The following is a 24,231-nucleotide window of genomic DNA, read 5'->3' as shown; positions in this document are numbered from 1 at the left end:
ACATGATCATGATGCAATGATATTACAAGCCTACGCGGCTGCGCAAAATGTTCCCTGACACGTCCCCACTGTGCTGGAGGTGTTTGAATGCATCTGGAGACTTAATTCATATTTGGTGGGCTTGTCCACTCCTGACCCTGCTCTGGAAGGAAGTTCTCAATCACATTAAGGAGGTATTAGGCTTCCCTCTGCCTGAGTCCACGGCCACGGTCCTTTTAGGCCTTAAGCCTGACAACTTAAAAGCACTTACCCGCAGTGATTGGATTATAGCCCTTCACATGCTTGAAGCTGCTAAACAACTTATAGTGTTATATAGGAAGAAAGCGGACACCCCCCAATTGCTGCTTAGTTTGTGCGCTTATGCTACGCAGTAACTATGGAACTCTTTACAGCACAACTGCAAACACGCGACACCCGCTTCACCGCCATCTGGCAACCCTTAGTTAAATAGCTTTGTAAAATGGAACATGCACGCTACCTACCTTCAAAACTCAGGGCCTTACGACTCTTTGAGGACGCTATATTCCCGACTGACCCCAACAGATTACTCATGCACCCACAACAACCCTGCGCCTAATGTTACCTGACAAGTATTCAGACTCTTGGTCCAAGTAACATGTAACGATGGTCCCGCTGAATCCTTCCCCCCCCGGCCGCCCGCACGGCCCCCTTCACTGCTAGCTCTCCTATTTCTTCTCTTCTTCGACACTTCTATGTCTGCTCACCGCTACTCTCTTTCTGTGGGCCTCTCGCCCACGCTTTCAGTTTTGCTCTCTGCCACAGCATTATTTTGTCGTATAGTACATCACGCTGCCAGCCCAACAAGGGTGGTAGGCGACATGCTGTGTTTAAAATGCTCAACTAATGCCTCTCCGAAATTCTTTGAGACCCTTTCAAACCACGCGGCCGGCCCTGTATAGGGTTGTGGACCTAATGCTGTGTACACCTGGACCTTCCTTTTGTTCTTTACATAAAAAATAAAAACAGATTTTAACAAAAAAAAGCGGCTCATGTGGACCACTGAATCACAAACAAGTATCTTGATCATATTGTTGATGTAAATTAATTCTGAGATATTCTAATTGTAGGAAGCTGGCTCTGTATATAATATTGCCACTAAGTGGCAATACCGTACAGGGGTTCCCAAAAGTGTACAGGGCTCAATGTAAAACCCAAAGTGCTCTATTAGTGGTAGTAAGTGCAGTTTAGGCCTAACGGAGAGGAACGTAGGACATTTATTACACCACAGTGATCAATAGTGGACACGACTCAAGAAGGAGATTTAGACCAATTTTTTGAAAATCATACTTTGTTTGTACTTTATTTTAAGACCAAGATCTTTGTAATAAGGAAAGTACATTTTTAACAAAAAATACTTTGCACTTTGAAAAATCAACACTTAAAATATTTTCAGACTAGTTCCATGTTATCCTATTGTGAAAACAGTTTTGCAGGTAAAGTAGAACAGTTCTTCCTAAGTTTTCCGGCCGGTTTCCCTGCTCAACGTGGGTGTGCAAACCGGGTCCTGCCATCTGCTGCTAGCAGCAGAGGCTGGGAGTCGCTTTACAAAGGTGAGGAAATATAGTTTTTGGTCAAGTTGTGTTCCCTAGCGTGTACCCCACCGTCTCCATGTACGAGTTAAAGTGCATGTAACTTCCCTCCTGTGCCAGCTATGAAGACGCAAATACATTTGCGTCCAACGTTAACATGTCCTCTTTCAGACCCACCCTGAATGGGTTGGATAGTCCGTTCTTAAGTATGCTATGCCAATGTCTTTTTGTAGTGTACTCTACACGTTTTTCAGCTCTTGCAAAGTAGGCCCAGAATTTCTGCCATCGAGCCTTTTTCTCCCTCCTGACTCTGAAAGCCTCAGCCCATGCTGCCTTTGTACCCGTGAACTCTGACTTACTTCCAGCGCGGCCCACCGCGCTTAGCTCAGCCTGCTGCCTGCCAAGACTGACTTCAACCTTCGAGTTATCTGTTCCTCTCCTCGAAAATACATTCCTGCCTACTAGCTTCAGTAAACATCCCCCTCAGCTGCAGAGCCAAAGGACCTGCCTGTCTCCGTGCAAGTAATTCAAGTAATTCATAGCCTCTGTTACCATGCTCCCAGGGAAGGCCCATGCCCCCACGCTTCTCATGCAGACACTCAGGCGCTTATACACGCACTCACAGTCAGTATAGAATAGCTTCTGCCCCAGAGACCTTTCCGCCCAGATAGCTCAGTTCCTAAAACACCAGATATCAGATATGATAGAAGCACAAGTTGATCTGACATGCCAGACTTCTGTCCCTTTCCGTCAGTTCAAATGTCAAGCCCCCTGCACCCTCCAGTTTCACGTCAATCACACGTCATGCAGCTGCGCACGCATCCAAGCCTCTGATTTCTGCTGACACTGCAATTTTCTGCTTAGTGCCACCCCTTTGTGACACCTATCTGTGACGTTTCTAGCACACACCTCCAGTTACGCCTAGTCCACGCCTTCTGATTACGCACTAGTAACACGTGGATGCTGTTATCTTGTCTACTCTCAGCTGTTACGCCTACTCTATTACTTCCTACGATGTAAATTAAGTATATAAGCTATGTATTGTTAATAAAACATTGCTCTATCCCTTCTTCCACCCCTGTGGTGGGAAGAACATGATATCCTGGTCTTGACCATTCCTTTTTAAGGAATAAAACCCCTAAGAACTCTAACACCACGGACTCTGGTTCTTTCTTTCCGATTGAGTTATTATTGATTAAGTACTTACCTGCATAGAAATTACGACGGTAAATTATATATTTACATCATTTTGGCGCCCGAATAGGGACCCCTCCCCCACCTCACGCGCCGGTTGGTGCGTTGTAAACTCTGTCCCCTGCCATCAGTTAGAAGGAAACTACGCGTACCGGCAGGATTTCCTGTATCTCCCTCTGGCCCACGGAGGTGACGAAGATTACGATCAGTACCCAGACGAGGCGGTGAGGAGTGCGGAGGATCCCGACCAGAGCCTAGCCGAAAGAAGCAAGGTCCGAGGTGTCAAGAGGCCCACCAGTTTTCCGAAGTTTTCCGAAGTTTTTCCGAAGTTTTCCGAAGTGTCGAGTCCAATCGAGTTTTCCGAGGCCTTCTGTTTCCGTGCTTCCCGGTGAGTACCATTGCTGGGACGTATCTAGACGGGTTTGGGTACACAAGTCCGGTCTGCACTGTTTTTAGACAGTGTATCTGTACTGTTTAGCAGTACATCCGTTATTTCAAGTTTCTGCACCGCTTTAGCAGTGTATCTGTGCTGTTTAGCAGTACATCTGATATAGGGGGTAGTCATATATGTTTCAAAATGTCTTTTCATGTGATTAATGTCGTGGTATGAGTGTGACTGTTTCCTAATGTGCATTAATGTGTTCTTGTATAACTAGCTGCATTCAGTATTAAGTAGTGAGGATCAAGCGTTCAGTACCGAGTAAACAAGATGCCGTTTTTTAACAAGTTAAAACAGATAGGAACTAGGAAAGGGATACTAGAGGAAGAAATTCCTATCCCCCCTAGGGACACCCCAGGTAACTTTATGTACCACAAGCATGGCATAGATGCCATATTATATCTAGATTTATGGGCTGACTATACTAAACATCTAGACGAAAGACACAGATGGCCCGTTACCGGAACATGGGATGCCGAGTGCATCATGAAGGTAGAGGAAGCATTATGGAAAAAGAAAGCCAGACAATCTCAGAAAGACGCCATAGAGTTTTGGCGTAAGGAATCACATAAGCGTGCTGAAAGAGCACTACGTAGAGAAGACAGACTTAAAGAATCAGAGAAAGCCCAAGAAAACGAATTAGTTACCGAGGGGATCCGAGTAAAAACAGAACAAATAGACCGCGCACGAAATAATCTCGTAAACGGTATGTATCTCGCGGCCGAGGGTTCACCTGAGGCCATCTCAGAAATACCGAAAGACCTACCGCCACCATTGGTTCCAACTAAAGTAACTCATAGGACCACTAAAGACATATTCCTGAATTCCTATCTAGAGGATGTAGCACCCGCTTACACCAACCTGCCTGTTCGTGCCCTGCCTACCGACGGGGACGGGGGTGGTAACCCGCCCCAAAATCATATTCTGCCAGTATCACGACAGGTTTCCCCTGTTCCACCAGCTCCACCACTTCCCGTACCTAAAGTTGATCCACCGAAACCACTTCTACCTGATCCTACTAAAAGACAAATCCAAGTTCAGATACAGACTCCACAAAGAAATAATGCTCAAGCTTCCGCCTCAGGGGGTGCGACCGGGGGTCTTCACACCCCGCCACCGACACGCAGGTTACCGCTCGGGGACTTGCGAAATCCTTTTTCGTTCAAATCACCCCGTCTTGAGATGTTTAAAGAAAACCTTTCAGTTTGCAGATATGATCCAGTACCCGGAAAAGACGATATAATGGTGATGGCATCACTACGGTTAAGATCTGCTACTGATTTCCTGCTATGCTATGTAGGAATGAAGGAGCGCCTAGATAGAATATATGAGTTTGTTCAGACTGGGAAGGACCCCGACAGTATTAAGGATGCCATGGAGCATCAGAAAGTTGATGTTCAAGCACAGATACTACGTTTTTTCATAAACTGCCTAATAAGAGAACGAGATAGGCCTGGGACCGATCAGAGTGAATTAGATGCACTAAACAAGTGGGGTCAAAATATATCTGAAGGAAAACACGACAAGGGGACTTGCATAGCCAGTATGTACAAGAAAATTAGAAAAGCAGTGATAGAAATACACCTAAAGGAGAAAGAAAAGGCTTCCTCCGAGGGGGAAGAGGAACATAAAGTACCAGAAGAAACTGCAGACACTATAGCATATGTAGGTAAAGGAACTTACCTTAGGAAAGGCATCCGTCCGGAAAGCAAGAGAGTTCTTTTCTGTGCCTTAACAAACCCGAATTCTGCTGAACATCAGTTCCAGGAAACTGATAAAAGGCTTCGAGATCGAGTAGGGTACCACGTGCTCAATTCTATGGATGAACAAGAACTAGCCCGGTCAGCCATATCATGGGCCGAAAATCCAGACATATATAATGATGACACCGTAGCGCAGACATTTCTGAACCTCTCCCCAGACGAACAGAAATTAGCAGGTGTATACATGATTCAGCACCTCCTTACAAAGTACAGAAACCAGCATTCTGACCCAGGTCCCTTACCCGAATTATTAGAAGCACTACTCATGGATAGATGGAGAGGTTTAAGTACCAAGCTAATTCAAATAATTCTAGAACAACGCCATAGATATGACACTTTCATAAGCCCCGAATATGCTCCCGCCCCGCCTCCAGAAAGGAAAATGTATCATATGGAACGTCGGCATGGCATTGAAAGTCAGAACCCCTTACGAGAAGTACATCCAGTTATGGGTGAAGATCGTACCTTGAAACGCGTGTATGTACACACGCCACTGACTAAGTTAGAACTGTTAGAAATGAAGAAACTAGTACCCTGCCATGATAAAGACCCTGCAGGTTTTCACAGAGAGCTTAAAGACATGTTACTGATGGGAGATTATACGTATGACGATATCATGAAAATGTTAAAAGTATTACTGCCCACAGGCATCTACGAGAAATTAAAGGAAAAAGAATGGGAGGTGGGAGACACAAAGATTGCATGGGCAGAGATAGAAGATGAAGAGAACAAACGGGTCCCAGGGGTAGGCCTTGGGGAGAAAACTAAAGCACTGCCAGGTCTGATAGTACAGGTTCTGCCAAGATTATTGACAACTAGAAAAGAAGACTGGGATGCAATCTCAGCATGTAAACAGAAACCCGACGAAGATACTAGTGACTTCTATTCAAGATTCGAGAAATGTTTCATTATTAATAGTGGTCTTAAACCAAGTAGCGAGTCGTACCCGCATCTTTTTGTATCCAAGTTAGTTGAGAATTCCCTGTTAGCAGTTAAGAATCGTGTATACAAGGTTGAGAGTACATGGCAAGCAAACACGCCATCACAGATGTTACAAATGTTACAATACCATCAGAACAGAATTAGAGAAGAACAGGATCAGGAACAGAAACGTATGAAAGACACGAAAATGAAAATGTTAGTAGCCCAGTCGGTCCATACCGACGGGAATAGAAGGGGTACGACCCAGACAGGTCACGCCGCAGCTCCCGTTAAAGGGACATGCAACTATTGCAAGCAGCCAGGTCACTACGTACATGAATGCCCAGTTCTGAAACATAACATAGCAACAGGTAAAACTAAAGAAAGGCCGCATCCGCCTAGACAAGACCACAACCAGCATCAGTCTTCGCAGAATATGCAGCCCATGCAGAATACACAGCCTATGCATGCTTCCTCACCTCCAGCACAGACAGTAGCGGTATCACAGCCACAGCCCATTGCCGCGTCCCAGCAAGTTTCACAACAGATGTACCAGTATGCCCAGTCCGCTTATCCCGATTATCCACGATATACATGAAACAGCCTAGAGAGGGAGTTTGGCTTGCCTCTTATTGAGATTCCTGTAGATCAAGAGGGTCCTTATGTACACAGTCAAGTATTGGGAAAAGACAGAAAGTTTTTAATTGACACAGGGGCAAGCCGCACAACAATCAGTCAAAATGAAGTCCCAGGGGCACCCCTCTCAGGCTCACAGAATGTTTCCCTTGGTTTTTCAGGACAGCCCATTGTAAATGAAGTATCTGAACCAGTTCCCCTGGCTGTGGGTCCATTATCACGTGTTACAGACTTGTTACTTACGAAATCATGTCCAGAAAATCTGTTAGGAATTAAAACATTGAAGGCTCTAGGAGCCATAATTTGCTGTTCTCCGGAGGGAGTTAGACTCTTTCTGCGGGATTTTAAGGGTCATTATATGTTGCGTGAGTTTGATGTCAGATTGAAAAATGTACCAGACCACCTGTGGGCAAAAGGCCCAACTGATGTAGGTTGTATGCACATTACCCCATACCGTGTTACACTCAAAGAAGGTGTAGTTTTACCACGAATCAGACAATACAAATTACCGCCCGATGCTGTAGTGGTTTTACTGGAAATCATTGAAGAGCTCATTACCCAGGGAGTGGTCGTAGAGACCGACTCCAATATCTGTAATTCACCCATCATTCCGATTCTTAAACGTACTGATCCCAATGCACCGCCAGTATATCGGCTGGTGATTGATCTAAGAGAACTGAATAAATGCATTATTCCACAGTACCCTGTGGTTCCCGACATCTCATCCTTATTGACTGCTATTGATTCAGAAGCAACGTTCTTTACTGTAATTGACCTCAAGAACGCCTTCTTCAGCGTACCTATTGATCCAGAGAGCCAATATCTCTTCGGATTCAGTTTAAATGGACGCAGTTTCAAATTTTCACGCGCACCTCAAGGATTCACAGAAAGCCCCAGCATCTATAGTCAAGCACTGAAAAGACAACTTGATTGTATCACAATGCCAGTTAACACCGCTTTACTGCAATACGTCGATGATCTGCTGATCACCGCACAAAGTGAGTCCGAATGTGAACAAGCATCACTGACAGTTTTACATTTTCTGGCAGACAAGGGACACAAGGTGTCTCCTTCGAAGCTACAATTCTGTGTTCAGCAAGTTGTGTACTTGGGTCACTTGCTGTCCAAAGTGGGGAGACAGCTCACTCCCGATCGCATTCAGTTAATTGCAAATATGCCACAACCCCAGACACAAAAGGAAGTGCAGGCCTTCATAGGCCTCACCTCGTACTGCAGACAATGGATTCCTCAGTATGCATTTCTAGCTAAACCACTCATTCAGTTAACAACGCAGGAGGCAGCGACTTCGACTGTCCTTCCCTGGACTCAGGAACATACACAAGCCTTTGAGGAATTAAAGAAAGCATTATGTCAAGCACCAGTTTTAGCGACACCATGTTACAGCAAACCGTTTACACTTTTTGTTACAGAACGTGATGGTACAGCATTGTCTGTCCTCACTCAAGACCAAGCAGGTTCACATAAGCCTTGCGCTTATTTTTCAAGTACATTGGATTCAGTAGCCCAGGCACTCCCTGCGTGCTTGAAGTCAGTAGCAGCAACAGCGCTAGCAATCAGACAGAGCGATTCAATTGTTTTAGGCCATCAGTTAACCGTACAAGTTCCACATTCTGTTGAGGTTCTTTTAAACAGAACCCAGACTCAGCACTTGACTATAGCACGACTGACAGGTTATGAATTAACGCTATTCCAGCCACACATAGAAATCAGACGCTGCAGCATTCTGAACCCCGCAACACTGTTACCTACAATTATGACAGATCCAGCCCCGCATGATTGTATAGAAATCATTAATGCAGTAACAAAGCCCCGGCGAGACTTAACAGATGTCCCACTGACAAATCCAGACCTAACACTTTATGTGGATGGTTCATGTATGCGAACAAGTACAGGAGAGTTAGTGGCCGCGTATGCAGTGACCACTGAAACTGAAGTCAAAGAAACACATCGTATTGACACACTGTCTGCTCAAGCAGCAGAGCTCATCGCTCTGACCCGAGCCTGTATACTAGCCAAGAACAGAAATGTTAACATACACACTGATTCCCGTTATGCGTTCGGAGTCGTACACGACTTCGGAATGTTATGGCAAGAACGAGGTTTCTTGACCTCTCATGGTGCCAAGATACAACACGGTCCCCTCATTCAAGCACTGTTAGAGGCAATACATCTGCCTTCAGGCATATCAGTCATGAAGTGTAAGGCACATACTAAAGTTACAGATTCTGTTTCCCAGGGTAACGACCTGGCAGACCAGACAGCGAAACATACAGCATTGACTCACACTCAGACAACTGACAAGACAAAGACAATAGGACCGACAAATTGTATGACAGTTAGGGATCCCGCACTAGATGTTATCGATATCCAGACACATGCTACCTCAGATGAAATAAAGAAATGGATTGAACTAGGAGGGATCCAGACAGATCAAGGTTGGATGACGAAGGGAAAATCTACATGGTTTCTCCCTGACTCTATGGTTCAAGTCATAATTAATACAGCACATAGTCCAGCCCATCTAGGAGAAAAAGCGATGTTAGACAGTTTACAGAATCTCTGGAGCAATAAACACTTACGAGCAGCAGCAAAACAGAAAGTGCGTACTTGCATGATCTGTTGTCAGTTCAATCCAGGAAAAAGCGTCCCTGTAGAGCAAGGTGGATTTCATCCTCCCGATCATCCTTTTGAAGTCCTCCAGATGGATTATATCCAGATGGACCGCTGTCGAGGATTTAAATATGTCCTCGTAATTGTTTGTGCACTGTCCCGTTGGACCGAAGCCTACCCAGTCCCAGATTACACTGCTCCGACCACTGCCAAGCAGCTGGTTCGTGAATTCTTCCCACGGTACGGCATGCCTCGTGTCGTGTACTCAGATAACGGTCAGCCATTCTCATCCGAATTAATGAAACAGGTCTCCTTGCTGCTAGGATATCAATGGAAATTCCATTGTGTCCGACATCCCGAAGCCGCAGGCCTTGTAGAAAGGCATAATCAGACACTAAAGACACGTCTTGCTAAAATATGTCAAGAGAAAGGGGTCGACTGGATAGTTGCCCTGCCAGTGGCACTGTTCTATATGAGAATGGTTGCCCATTCGAGATCAGGACTATCCCCGTACGAAGTGGTCTTTGGTAGACCACCGAATATGTGGGGGACGCCCATTCCTAAGAAAATTACTGATGTTGATTGTAATATGTTGACAGATTACCTTGCCTCCTTGATGTCTGCACTCCAATCATGTCGTTCACAGGTTGCCGCAGCCTTCCCTGACAACACTGATGTAAAGCCGCATGATGTCCGTCCAGGTGACCTGATCCTCATAAGGAACTTTGACAGGAAAAGTCCGCTGGAGCCCCGCTGGAAATCGCCGAAGACCGTTCTACTTACTACGAGGACAGCGGTGAAAGTTGAGGGCCGAAAGGGGTGGATTCACATGAGCCATGTTAAATTATGCAATGACCTGAAATCCGATCCAGGCTCGTCCACCCCTTCCAAAGACTGTATCGAGCCCAGTGACTTTGAAGTTGCCAAACGAGAGAAAACTCCCCAAGAGGAGTACAGACTCAAGCTTCGATCTAGCAAGTCAGACAGTTTAATTGTTTAAGTCCTCCCCTAGGTGAATCGGTTAAATAGTTTCTGACATGTATCCCCTAGATCGAGATAGAGAGAGAGAGAGAGAATTTAAGAAACGTACATACTGCAAATCACTGCGTAGTCACTGTATAGTGACATTATTAATCATGTTTTTTCTAAGTATTCTGATCATCGTTGCAAGTGTACTTCTTCCAATCTATTGCCCTATTTTCAAGCGTGAACAATCTGCTTACAACGTCTCTGCTGAACACTCTTTTAGCGAGTTACCTCCACATGAACTTTCTTACAGACTTGCGCTGCGCAACAACACATTCATTAGTATGTTACACCACTCCCACCAGACTAATAACGCCACAAACTGCTGGATATGTGGCCGACTCCCTCCCTACCAGAATTACAAGGGAGCTCTGCCCCTCTTTCCGTACCCGTTCACTCACAACGGCTCCTGTGGTGCATGTTTCAAAATAATTAATTCCTTAGATTCTGATATTGCTGTCCTCGACGGGAGCTGGGTTTGGGGAAACCTGAACTTAGTCCTGCTCAACGTCTGTTACCCTGATAAGGAGGGACTCCCCATTAGAATAGGAACTGATCTAGAAAATGAAGTATATGGATTGAGTAATTACACAATTAACCTTATGATTCTTACTGTTGAATCCGAAGCTGCACCAGTCCTGCCCGCTATGCCAGTACTACCAGTCACTGGTGAATTATGTGTCAGAAAGAAAGGTTCAGTACACTTAGGACATAGTAAATGTACCACTGTGGTCGAATTCAGTGATCATGGTAAATCATCTTTTAAAGTTACCCGTCATTCTTATTTTGTTTGTGGTCTTACCGCATACATACGTCTGCCTCCAGATTGGGATGGTACCTGTTATATTGCATTCCTTCTGCCACCTGTTTTTCTAGCCCCTCCTGATTACCACAGAAACACAAATCTAGTAAAGAATAGACTCCGAAGAGATCTCCCGCTTGTCGACTATACAGAAACGGCATGGGAACAATACACCGATTTTAATAAAGGATTCTTTTTCTTTTTAGGCCCCGTCCAAAACAGTAAATTAATACGTAGATTAACTAGAACCCTTGAAGCTGTAGTACATGAAACTGCCTCCGCCTTAGGTAACCTAACAGAGGAGCAATCTGCCATGCGGGTTGTTGTCCTTCAGAATCGTCTTGTTATTGACGTCATCTTGGCAGATAGAGGTGGAGCCTGTAAGGTCATCGGGTCAAGTTGCTGTGTTTTCATTCCACAAAACGCGCCATCCGTATATCAAGCTATTACACGTTTGCATAAAATTGCAAATCAGATACATCAGAATCCAGGCACCTGGACTTGGTCCGGTTGGTTCTGGACAACGTTAACCGCGTGGGGATGGAAGATCCTATCCTTCCTAGGTTTTGGCCTTGTCATAGTATTCAGCTGCTGCCTGTGCCTACAATGTGGGCCGGCGATATGTGGACTGTGTGCCACATCATGCATTGAACATTCCAGTTCTCTCTCAAACAGACAACGGAAGAGAGACAAACAAATTATGTTACAAGAACAAACTGATCAATTTATGATGATCGATATATCATGAAGGGTCCGTAGGGAACAAGGAGGGAATGAGGAAATATAATTTTTGGTCAAGTTGTGTTCCCTAGCGTGTACCCCACCGTCTCCATGTACGAGTTAAAGTGCATGTAACTTCCCTCCTGTGCCAGCTATGAAGACGCAAATACATTTGCGTCCAACGTTAACATGTCCTCTTTCAGACCCACCCTGAATGGGTTGGATAGTCCGTTCTTAAGTATGCTATGCCAATGTCTTTTTGTAGTGTACTCTACACGTTTTTCAGCTCTGGCAAAGTAGGCCCAGAATTTCTGCCATCGAGCCTTTTTCTCCCTCCTGACTCTGAAAGCCTCAGCCCATGCTGCCTTTGTACCCGTGAACTCTGACTTACTTCCAGCGCGGCCCACCGCGCTTAGCTCAGCCTGCTGCCTGCCAAGACTGACTTCAACCTTCGAGTTATCTGTTCCTCTCCTCGAAAATACATTCCTGCCTACTAGCTTCAGTAAACATCCCCCTCAGCTGCAGAGCCAAAGGACCTGCCTGTCTCCGTGCAAGTAATTCAAGTAATTCATAGCCTCTGTTACCATGCTCCCAGGGAAGGCCCATGCCCCCACGCTTCTCATGCAGACACTCAGGCGCTTATACACGCACTCACAGTCAGTATAGAATAGCTTCTGCCCCAGAGACCTTTCCGCCCAGATAGCTCAGTTCCTAAAACACCAGATATCAGATATGATAGAAGCACAAGTTGATCTGACATGCCAGACTTCTGTCCCTTTCCGTCAGTTCAAATGTCAAGCCCCCTGCACCCTCCAGTTTCACGTCAATCACACGTCATGCAGCTGCGCACGCATCCAAGCCTCTGATTTCTGCTGACACTGCAATTTTCTGCTTAGTGCCACCCCTTTGTGACACCTATCTGTGACGTTTCTAGCACACACCTCCAGTTACGCCTAGTCCACGCCTTCTGATTACGCACTAGTAACACGTGGATGCTGTTATCTTGTCTACTCTCAGCTGTTACGCCTACTCTATTACTTCCTACGATGTAAATTAAGTATATAAGCTATGTATTGTTAATAAAACATTGCTCTATCCCTTCTTCCACCCCTGTGGTGGGAAGAACATGATATCCTGGTCTTGACCATTCCTTTTTAAGGAATAAAACCCCTAAGAACTCTAACACCACGGACTCTGGTTCTTTCTTTCCGATTGAGTTATTATTGATTAAGTACTTACCTGCATAGAAATTACGACGGTAAATTATATATTTACATCAAAGGCAGCAGGCCTTTAAAGCTCCAATGGAACCGTCGGAAACGAGGTTCCGTCAGAAACTTAAAACCTTAAAACCTATCTGTTCCCTGTACTGTAACATCTTCTCAGTATTCCCTCCCCCCCCCCCCCCTCTTGTTCTTTCGTTTCCCTGGGCAGCTGATGATCTTGCCTTTTATTCTAGTAGGAATGGATCCTAGAGCGGAGACGCACTGTTGTAGTGTATTCAGGCGCTTAATAAATGTTTTTATTATTATTATTCTTTGACCACTGGCACATCCTGGAGGAGGAGGTGTGACACCTCTGCCGAGGATGTGCATTGTTTCTGGTCCTAGAAGGCAGAGGCTCTCTACCCAGGGGTCCAGAAACATATCTGGTGGTGGCTGGCTGCCTATAGCTGGTCAGAGAACACACAAAGGTTGGAAGGTTTTCAAGGGGCACCTCTGAGGAGCCCTCGGAGTACTTGATCTAATAAATCCCACACTGGCATCAGTGTGGATTTATTGTAAGGAGTAGTTTGGTACCAAACACACCTGTGTTAATTGAAGCAATCATGGCGCTGTGGAACTCGCGTTGTTGAGTGTCCAGCCCATTTACTCTGTATGGCTTCCCTGGAACTCACAATACCAAGGAATGGACCCTAATATTACGGGGGTATATCTTCTCCTGCAGATAGGCCTTCACAAGTGGTATAGTGCACCCTGCCTTAGGGCTGTGAGGCCTACTAGAGGGTGACTTATCTATGCCTTCAGGCAGCACTGGTTAGCATGGCACCCAGGCAGGGTGCCATGTCGACTTTGTCATTTTCGCCCTCACAGGAGCATACAAGCACCAAGGGCAGTGGCATGGTCCCATGAGGGGGGTACCAGGGGACCCTTTTAGCTCCAAGGTTCTCAGGGTACCATTTACTAAGGACTTACAGGGGGTGCAGTACCAACTGGGGATTTGTTTTTAGGGAAGAAGCACTGGCACAGGGGACCTGATTGGCAGCGATCCAGTGCACTACAATTTAAACCACCCCAAAACCAAGCAAAAAGTAGGCGGCTAACCATGCAAAAGAGGTATTTACTCACACTCATTAATATTTATCTAAACTACAAGGAGTGGGCCAAAATTGTACCAAGGTATTCTATGAAGAAACATGGAGGAATCTTGAAGAGGGTAAGACAAAAAACTAGAATAAACTCTTGCCCCCCGAGGAATGTACAATGCCAAACACAATCTAGGTTACATTGTTTCAAATTTCCATCAGGATATCTGCTTTTTTTAAAATCACAAACACAACCTGATTCCAAATCAAGACTCTTACTTACATTCTTTAGCTCTAAGATGGGTGTGAGACAACAGGTACCCTGTTTTTAATTTTAAAAATTGGCTTTTGATGTATTGTGTTTGTGGGCCTAAGGTGATATGGTTACGTTGTTATTTTATCATTTTGTACTTTCTGATTATAGATTATATATTATCGTATGTAATAAAACTAAAAAAATATATTTTGGGAACAATAAAGTTAGAATTAGGTTTTTGTGTGATTGTACAGAAAGCACAGGGCTCGGCAAATCCACTCGACCGCTGGCATTTGCGAGGTAAATTTTAGGAGGTCGAGCTATTTTTAGGTCCTACTCGCCCTTTCTGGCGAGTAGGAAAACATACTAACTTTTGTCCTCTGTCTTTGAAAACAGAGCAAATGTGACAAGATAAGATTTAAAGGCCTTTTTATTGCTCACAAAGCAAATGAGCAATAAAGAGGCTTTTAAATCTTGTTATCTTGTCACAATTGCTCCGCTTTCAGAGACTGAGGTCAAGTAGGTTACTGTTAGGTCGAGGAGTTTTTTTTAAAGTACTAGACCTGAAGCAGATAATGTAGCAGTGTGTGTTATGCATCGTACACTGCTCAGGGGTTGGAGTTAGTCTATATTTTTGTCTGACTTAGTGAGGACTCTTTTACTCCTCCCTCACAGCCTGTAATTTTGGGGACTCTTCAAGAGGATCATTGGATATGTGTTTACAAATGTCATGTTTAATGGATCAGAATATAAGTATCCACATAACATCACTACGTAAAATGTGTATGCATCAACTGTGTAGTAATGTAGGGAAAGAAAAGAGAAAAGACTGTCTCTGATGTATTCTATGTATGCTATGTAATGTGCCGTGGTCACCAATAAAGTGTGTTTAAAAAAAAGTACCCATATATCATTACTAAGATTAAGGAACAACATGATATTAAAGGTATGTGTTTCTTTCCAGTGTTGCACAAGTTAAGTTGAAACTACAACCTACAACTCATCTTCCACAACAGAGCATATAGTGACAACATTTGAGATAGTCATCTAAAGGGGAGGAAAAAGCACTAGAGCACATATCGCTTGTAAGTTTATTTTTTTCGGGAATTTCTTTTTCCATACGAATTTGGTTACTCGTAGCTCAATTTAATTTTATAACTTCACTATTGCAGTTAAGCTTGTTCTCTGATCAACCATACAGTTATCTTCATTGCCCTGTAGTATTTATTTATTTGTTTGAATAGTTTTATAAAGCGCCAACAAGACCCACAGAAGTACCAGAGCACTGTACAAAGTTGGCGCAAAAAAAAGTACAAAAACAATGTGAAAGTAGGTGAAAGTTACAACATGGGGCAAACATTCAGGTTAAGAGGAGGGGGTATCAACAATGCCCTAGAACATTAGGATTAAACATCATAAAATAGAAAGCACCAAAGAAAAGAAGAACGAGTCAGGTAATTTTCACAAAAACTAGAGCGAGATCACAGACTAATGCAATTAAGGAGCCACCAAGGATTAGATCAAAAATTACGTAAAAACATACAATAAAACACATCAGTGTAATACAACAAAAATTTAGAGTATTAATAAAACAAAGAGCATGATCACAGGATGAGGGTGTTAACGATCGTTCGGGAGTAGTCATTTGACCAGTTTTTTAAAGGAGGCTGTGGAGTGATTGGATCATATCTCGGATGGCAAGGAGTTCCAGATTCTCTGAGCAAGACCAGTGAAAGCACGGTTGAAAGATCTTTTCTTTTTGAATCTTGGAGGTTTTAAGAGAAGGGTGGACGTACTGCTGAGGTTCCATATGGAGCCCGATAGTTCAAGATTATTTGCTAGGTAGAACGGGGAGTTGTAGCGTATGGCTTTAGGAGTCAGGCAAGCTATCTTGAGTTGGATTCTGGCTTCAATAGATAGCCAATTTAGTTGCAGAAGGCCGGGGGAGATGTGGTCATATTTTCTCGAGCTTGTTATAATCTAGCCGATGCGTTCAGAGTAGCTCTGAGTGGGGCAAGCTAGCTTTGGGAAGTCCAGCAAGGGTCACCAGCCCATATTCCAATCTAGGGATAATCAGGGATAGAACCGCTGGCCTGAGATCCTTTAGGGAGGAAAGGTTTGATTTTCTTAAGTGTGTCAAGTTGGAAATTGGCTCCCCTAGTAGTAGCACTGATGTGCGCTTGCATGTTTAAGTGTTTATCCAAGGTGATACCTAAAGATTTGGCAGAGTCTACAACATGAGGGGAGCAGTTTAGTGCAATGATGTGTTTAATCCAGTCAAGGGTAGGAGCCGAGTGACTGGGAGGGGAGATCAAAAGAAATTCTGCTTTGAGAGTATTTAGTAGGAGATGGTTCTGAGCTAACCATTGTTGGGTTTGTACAGGTGAAGCATTTAATGTTTTTATGTCCTCTTGAGAGGAGATCTTCAGGTACAGTTGCTTGTCATCAGCATACATGCGGTATTGAAGGTTCGCTCGGTTCAGAACAACAGCAAAAGGCTCTATAAAAAGGTTGCAGAGAGCGCGGATCCTTGGGGGACTCCAATCATGACAGGGGTACTGGAAGCAAGGAAAAGTTTAACCTTTCCTTTGCGTGCGGTTGTGCAGGAAGAAGGCAAACCAGTTTAGTACCGGGCCCCACAGACCCATCCTGTGTTGAAGAAGATCAATCCGGTTTTCATGGTTGATGGTATCAAAGGCTGAGGTCAGGTCCAGGAGTATCAGGAGACAAGGGACATTTTGGTCAAGGGCTCTCAAGGCGTTATCAACAATGTGCGTTAGTGCCGTTTCAGTACTGTGCCCTGATCTGAAACCTGACTGATAGTAGTAATTCACAAAATTCCACAGACTTCAGTGACCAGCCAAGTGACGAGGCAGAAGTGGAGGAGTCTGAGTTTCCTCTCTTATCCCATTCAATTTTTCTAGTTTCTGCCACTCCCCTCACAGTTCGGTGTATTTGGTTAGGGTGACGAGATACCAAAAAGAGCATCACTATTGTTGAATCTTGCACACAAGGTTGGTGCAATCCAAAAACCATATCCTGGCTCGTACTGCTCTGTGCTGAATCACTAGACTTTTAGTGAGCCCTTCAGATACCAGAGTAACACAAAGAAGTAGATCCTTTCATGACACAGGAAAACAAAGTGTATCCCAAATGATCACTTCACTATGAGAGTTTGAGCAGGACTGTTATTTAGACTGTTGCCCACAGTGCTTCAATCCTCAAAATCCTTCAGATGATTTCCATCAACAAGACACTCATGATTGTCACTGTCCAATATGTCTATTTTCAGACACCCTAGGAGTGCCTCTTTTCAGATTTCCACTGGATTTGAATGTTTCCACACATGTTCACTGGGAGTGTGCATCACCACTTCCTGTCCACATTGGCAATGTACTCATGGGTTTTGAAAGGCGCATTAAAAAGTCCTGGTACTAAGTGGGTAATTTGGAAAAATATACTTCTGCTAGAGAGGTACATCATCTGATATGGTGAGGTATTGTTGAAGCTTAAATCTTGCTGAAATTGGAAACTCTCACCTATCTTTTACAACTAGCACCTTTAGGTCCCAACATGTATACTGTCATGGATCAGAGGTGGCAATTTCTAGGTGCAAAACTTGGTTTAGGGGAGACCCCATGACTTTCATAGAATTTAGAACATCTGTTACTACATAAAGCCGAAACAAGATTGAAAAACCTCATTGGAGGTACACTATACACAATACACTTATAATTAATGGAACCCTGGAAATGCTTTCTCATTTGGACATATTCTTCATGATCGCCAACTAGAATAAGGTAGTTTTAAACTAAATCCCAATAATCGACACAAGATATGGTGTTTTATTTCTATTTCAGTCTGTTTCGCCACCAGCGTTATTTACTAGACCTAATTTAACAGTACTTCGAGCAAGCGGAGTAAAGTTCCATGCTCTCTTGATGTTCAAATGAAAAGGACAAAACTACAGTGCACTAGCTATCAGATGTTCATTAGGATACAACCTATAGTTTAAAGAAGGCAATTTCTGTAAACATTGCCTTGAAATGAACAGAAAGTTCATCTGAACAAGGCAGAAAAACAGAATGAACCTGGGAGTTGAATAAAAACAGGGAACAGAGAAGTGGCTGAAATGTATGTTATTTCAGATAGGTGGTTTTGATGTACCAATCACTGTTTTTTTCCTACTTTAAGCATAGAGTTAAAAAAAAATAGCTACAATTTGGAGCACTACTGCTCCTGTATAAACAAGGTCTTCACTCTAGTAGGTCATATAGACACTTTGGAGTAAAAACATTAATTTCCTACTTGTATTTGTAACTGAGAGGAATATTTTTATTTTCCTGCAAGGAGTCTCATCTCTAAATGCAATGATCTACTGGTTGATATCTGAAAATCTTACAAAATAACGTTTGGAAGCATGGTGAAATAAGATATTTTAAAACCTGAAAAGGAAAGAGTTTGATTACTAGCAATTTTATACAGCATGGACCAGAATCCAGCACTAACTGATCGCTTGACATAGGAATGACGTGGATACTGTGATTAAAAAAAGTGATTGGTATATGAAATACAAATGAGACAATAGAATATGATGGTTTATCAAAATATTACATAGTAGAAGTACAGGAGAAAGAAACATACTACCACATTATTAACAAAAAGGTAAGTGGGTAACAGAAAGGCCTGGCACTCTCTCCCTCCTCAAGGACATATGCACCCTCTGAGGATATTCAGTGTAAAACAAAATGTATGCAGGTAAGGGAACTCATTTATTGCTTATTTATATCCCATAAATATTCACACTGATCCAGTTAATTTGTATATTCCTTCATCTTTATTCAAACTTTTGGATTTCCAAATGATTCTTATGTCAAATAACTTCTTACAGTTCATTAAAGTTTCACAATACACTGTTGACAACTGCAGCCAACACGTGTTTTGGGTTAAGTCGTTTCATAAAGGCTTATATTTGTTATCCCTGGTAAAGTTCATTAATCATTGTATTCCACATGTCTTTCTATGATCTAATTTTCCTATAGGTTCTTTTTCTTAATAGTTTATTGTCTCAATGATTCAAATTGAAGAATCCATATTTCATAACAAAGGTATTATGCCATTTAATTTGGTAGGAGATCCTCCATTGCAATTTTCTAGCCTTTCCTTGGCTCTTGATTCAGCAGCCTGCAAACTTTACATGTAGCATCTGCAGGGTGGTTAAAATGTAAAATCTGAATCTCTCGTTTTTTGTTTAAGCTATGCCTCATCCCTTTTTCACCCCTGCCCTACTTCTAGCCGGTCTCTATCCTTGACACCACATCTTTATAAATATAAGTAAAGAATCTAGATTGGGGCATTGTAGGCTGTGTATACATGCAGAGTCAGCGCAAAATAACAGCTGGCGTTTGCTCTAGGTTTTTCTTAATCCTCAAGTAAAGTTTATTCTTAAATCATATCTTGTTGTTCAGCCTCAGGATGTGGCAATTGCACAAGACACCAAGGCTGTTGATTCTGGCCGTTATCTCATTTGTGTGTTCTTCTCAAGCTCTATTTACCTCTGGGCATCCCTTGTTTGTGAGCTTTTACTATAAAAACCCATGTAACCCATCCTTCAGTGTGCTTCCTCCTAGAGTATCTCTATGGTGCTTGTGGTATGGGCCCCCATTCATGAATGCTAAATAAATGATCCTTGGTTTGTACTTCACTCCAGTGTCAATTCCTCCTTACTTGTTAAGAACCCGTGGACTAAAGGGTGATCCTGCACCAGTGGGTTTTCAATAATCCACTTCCACAGGCTGTTAGATTGCACACATTGGTATTTATGGGTTCTATTTGGATTCTAAATAAGCAATCAATACGAGTTTTTCAGTTTACTTAAATGATGCTACAACATCATGTATAAACAAAAGACCGCTAGAAAGTAACAAAAATCTGTACACATACAGAGCAATACAGACCTTCCTCCCAAGGGTAATGTTAGTGGGTTTTATAAAGCAACTTCTGGTTTAGTACATAGCACATGTCTTGTCTCTTCATAGGTGGAAGAGGTGTTAGACAAAAGAATACATGGTAAATAGCATGAATTAAATTACCTTATTTAATGCATGGCCGACATGTGGATCGCCATTAGCATATGGAGGTCCATCGTGGAGACAAAATTCTTTCTTGGTTTTCCTTTCTCTCTGCCAGGAGTACAACTCTGAAAAGCCACATTTCTGTCAAGTGAAGGAACATAGTCATGTTTCTAAATTAGAAAGTTATGGTAACAGAGGGAAAATGTTTTCTAACATAGGAAACATTAAAATATGTAAGTGATTAGCAAGTAATTACGTTTTACACAGAAGAGGTCACATAGCATTTGAACATCTTTAAATCCCTCGTGTAAACTAACAAACGCATTTTTTTTAAATCATGCAATTGTGCTCCCCTCTGATAGCAAATTTGGAACACAATAAGAGAGTCGGCATGTAGAATGGGGCATATTATTTTCACTAGCCATGATTCAGTATAACAACACTGGCTTAAATGTGGTCTTTCGTTATGGGCCATCTATGAAATAAAGGGCAAGTAGAGAATAGTAGAAAGGAATAAAAAAGTTTTAAAATCTGTATCTATGGTAAGGATAGGTGTGAATATTTATATATTGTTTTAATATCGAAAACACAGCCTTTATACGCAATGAAAATTCAGAAGTTCTTTAAATACCGTACCAATGTTTTTGTTGCCCTTGATACTGTATTATGATTTTTAGGTTAGCTACAATAGGATTTAATAAGCTATCAGGAAACTTCTGTGGTGGAGGGCATCAAGAATGCGCTGCCAGATCCAACTCCACCTCCTGCCCACCTGAATTATCATGGTTGGGTAGTTTCTACTAGTTGGGTCTTGAGGAATCTACGCCCCTACAGCTTAAGATATTAAAATGTTTTGCTCCAATTCATCAAAGCAAGCCATAACAAACTACTTATGAAGGAAACATTTTCAAAACTCTGGGTTTCTACTTGTGGAGCGAGCTAGCACCAACTCCAGGATGTCAACGAAAATTCCTCAAGTGTATGAACACCTTAAAACCAAAATGTTTAAGGATATGCTTGTAACATCATTGCCTGCAATGGTCTAGCCAGTGGGTTCTTAACCTTTTTTATTCTGTGAGCCCCCTCTAAATTATTACTAAAATACGGAAACAAGCATGTATCAAATACGCAAATGATTAAATATTTGATTGTGTTCAAAAACAAATATTTAAAATATATATCAAAATGTTAATTTTATTGGGAAGATTGGAGCTTTTTTCTCTGCATAGTTTTTGACCCCTTGAGATCCTTGGTGTTTGTACCGCATATAACGTTTGTGCCAAAATGTACTCAGCTCATAGCAAATAGGCTGAATAACGGGCTAGCGTATTTGACATACTATACCAGCCGCCACATCCAGAACATGATTACAAGTTAATCAAAAGATAGGCAAGAGAACTGGTGCTCCTTATGTTCAAGTGGCTAATTTACTTTTTTTTTTTATTAATTCACAGACACAAGTATAGACAATATAAAAACAATATAGAAGGGATGCATGAGATATAAACAATTGTTTTTAAAAAAAAAGACATTTCAGATAAATGGCAAAATAAATTAAAAATCATACAGCCCATACTAGTGGCAAACTACTGTAAATCATCACTCCCCAGTGTGTTTATATGTAAAGCAATTTTAATGTGGCATTGTGACAATGTAAATCTATTGATGCACGTTAACTAACTTTTGGATAGATTCTACTAGTGGTACAGACTTAAAGAAGGCCTAACCTAAACAAAACGTTGTTACCTGCTGAGGTATTACCCTAATAACCTATAAAAATAATGTAAAGCATCTATCTCCTTATAAAAATTTTCACTTAAGTAATGCACTTAGAATACTAACGGAACTTTGATAATAGTTGATCAAAGTTATGTGACCTTCTTTGTCCTCCCTCGTCCTCCCTTTTCTCCAGTCTTCTTTCTTCCTCTTCACCTTTTTCCACTTATTTTATGGTCTTCCCTCCTACAGTCCCCCTTCTCCCAGTCTCCTATAACCTACCCACTTCTCTTGCTACACCCCCTTCTTCTCTCCGTTCATCTCCTCACTTTTAGTACTTTCTACCAATCGCTGTTCCTCCCTTCTAGTGTTTTCCTCTCTGGTCCTTCTCTCTTGTTTTCCCTCTCTTTTGTCTTCTATCTCCTTGCTAATGCACCTTGGTATTATTAATCTCACGGTATGTATTATCCAACATACACCTTCCCTTGGAAGCACTCAGTATTTGGTAGGACCTCTTGGGGCTATCTCCTTTACTATTTCACGTATCTGGGTAATACGAATAATCATAATGAGACCACGAATACCATCGCACACTAATAAGATTCTCTTAAAAAGTTCATTTAAGTTTTGCTTTCTTGGGATAGTCCTGCTGGGCGCTGCCACCGTAGACATTTTGGACCAGGATGCTAGCTGGGTAGCGTGTGCTAGCTGATCATTTACGTGGCTCCTGCAGCGACTTTGTTCACGATGGGAAAGGAAGCATAACCAAATCCACCTAAAATCATCCCATCTCGAAGTATACCATGCCTCAGGGCCAAACCTGCCAGATAGGAGCGGCATCGGAGCACCCGGTGAAGCAGCAAAAAAGAACCTACTAGGACAGATCTCCCCATGGCCATACAAAATACCATAGGCTCCCTAGAATCGGAAATAGAGGATCGAGGGTCACAAAGGTAACCTCCTCTGTTCAGATCTCAGGAAAATAGCGGACGGTGTTACAGAAAATGCAGAATGAAACACTGACATCACGACCCTGAAGAAGAAAATGAGCACTTCACTTCAGACCCTGAAGCAGATTCTCGAACACAGGTTGGAGGATGCAGAGAGCCTTGCTCATACGAATAACTCTTGTTCCTTGAGTTCCTAGAACCTGTTGAGTTGTACATCACCTGAGGAGTTCCTCTGCAAATGGATTGTACATGAACTACGCCCCCCATCTGTTCCCGATGTTCGCGACTGAAACGTTGCATAGGACACTCACTCGTGGACCGCCACCAGGTGCTCCACCACAGGCAATCATAGCAAAAATCCTGAATTACTGTGACAGAGAAGCCATTCTCCAAGTGGTACATCAATAAGAAACTTTGCTCGTTGAAAAGTACAGGAGCAACAGAAAACTTTTATAGCAGTGAAAAAAAACCTTAAAGCACTTGGTTTGAAATACATGCTCCTGTATCTGCCACTCCTTAAAGTGCATGCAAAATGAAAAAAGCTACTTCTTTGACTGCCTTGCAGACGTCTGGAATTGGTTGGAATGCTGGGACAGAATACCCTTGAGATCATCACATTAGACACCTGGAAACTCAAGGAGGAGCTGGTTTGGGTTCCGGGTCGGATGGAGAGATAACATTGGCCACCCTACTTCCAGCACACTGACACCAAGTTTGCAGGTTTGAGAGCCTTCTGCATTCTGAAGTGCTCCTCTGTTTAATTGCTGAGCTCCAGAGTTAGCGTCAAAATACATATCCTTTCAAATGCTATTACATTCGTGTATGATTTTGGTTCTCTCATTGGAAACTGGGGTTTTCATTATTTTACAATTTTGACTTATAAGTAGGCTGTCCGGTTTTAGTTTTAAACCTATATTAACGGATAAAACCCCACTGAAAGGGAATTAGCCCTCACCAGTGTAAATATAAAAACACTGAAAAAACACTTGCGGAGCCACACTCTAAATGCCATTCAAAGAAAGAAAAAGGGGAGTGAAAGAGTAATTTTTATTTTTCCTGAAAGGGTCAATACAATGTAACCTTTGTTTAACAAGGTAGCAGCAAGAAAGACTGAGCTAACATTATTCTGCTCGAGTTTTGTAGTCTTTGGTCTTAAGATGTAGGGATTAGAAACATGTTTTAGGTCTTGTTTAATTATTTTATAAACTGTAGAGAATCAGGAAATATCAAAATCATATTTAATATTTT

At 42.6% G+C, this 24,231-nt stretch overlaps 1 protein-coding gene across 1 annotated transcript in view; it reads right to left on the bottom strand.

The window, feature by feature from the left end:
• IARS2 (isoleucyl-tRNA synthetase 2, mitochondrial) overlaps positions 1-24,231 on the bottom strand; it is a 628,540-nt gene that overhangs the window by 511,251 nt on the left and 93,058 nt on the right. Inside the window, exon 2 of the mRNA XM_086927919.1 lies at positions 20,336-20,458. Coding sequence (XP_086784045.1) covers positions 20,336-20,458 — 123 coding nt within the window. The remainder of the gene's footprint in view (positions 1-20,335; positions 20,459-24,231) is intronic.

This window comes from Lissotriton vulgaris, chromosome 6 (genome assembly GCF_964263255.1).
Source record: "Lissotriton vulgaris chromosome 6, aLisVul1.2, whole genome shotgun sequence".
Lineage (NCBI taxonomy): Eukaryota > Metazoa > Chordata > Amphibia > Caudata > Salamandridae > Lissotriton > Lissotriton vulgaris.
Note: the sequence above shows the minus strand (reverse complement) of the source record. Positions and strands in the feature narration are given on the sequence as shown.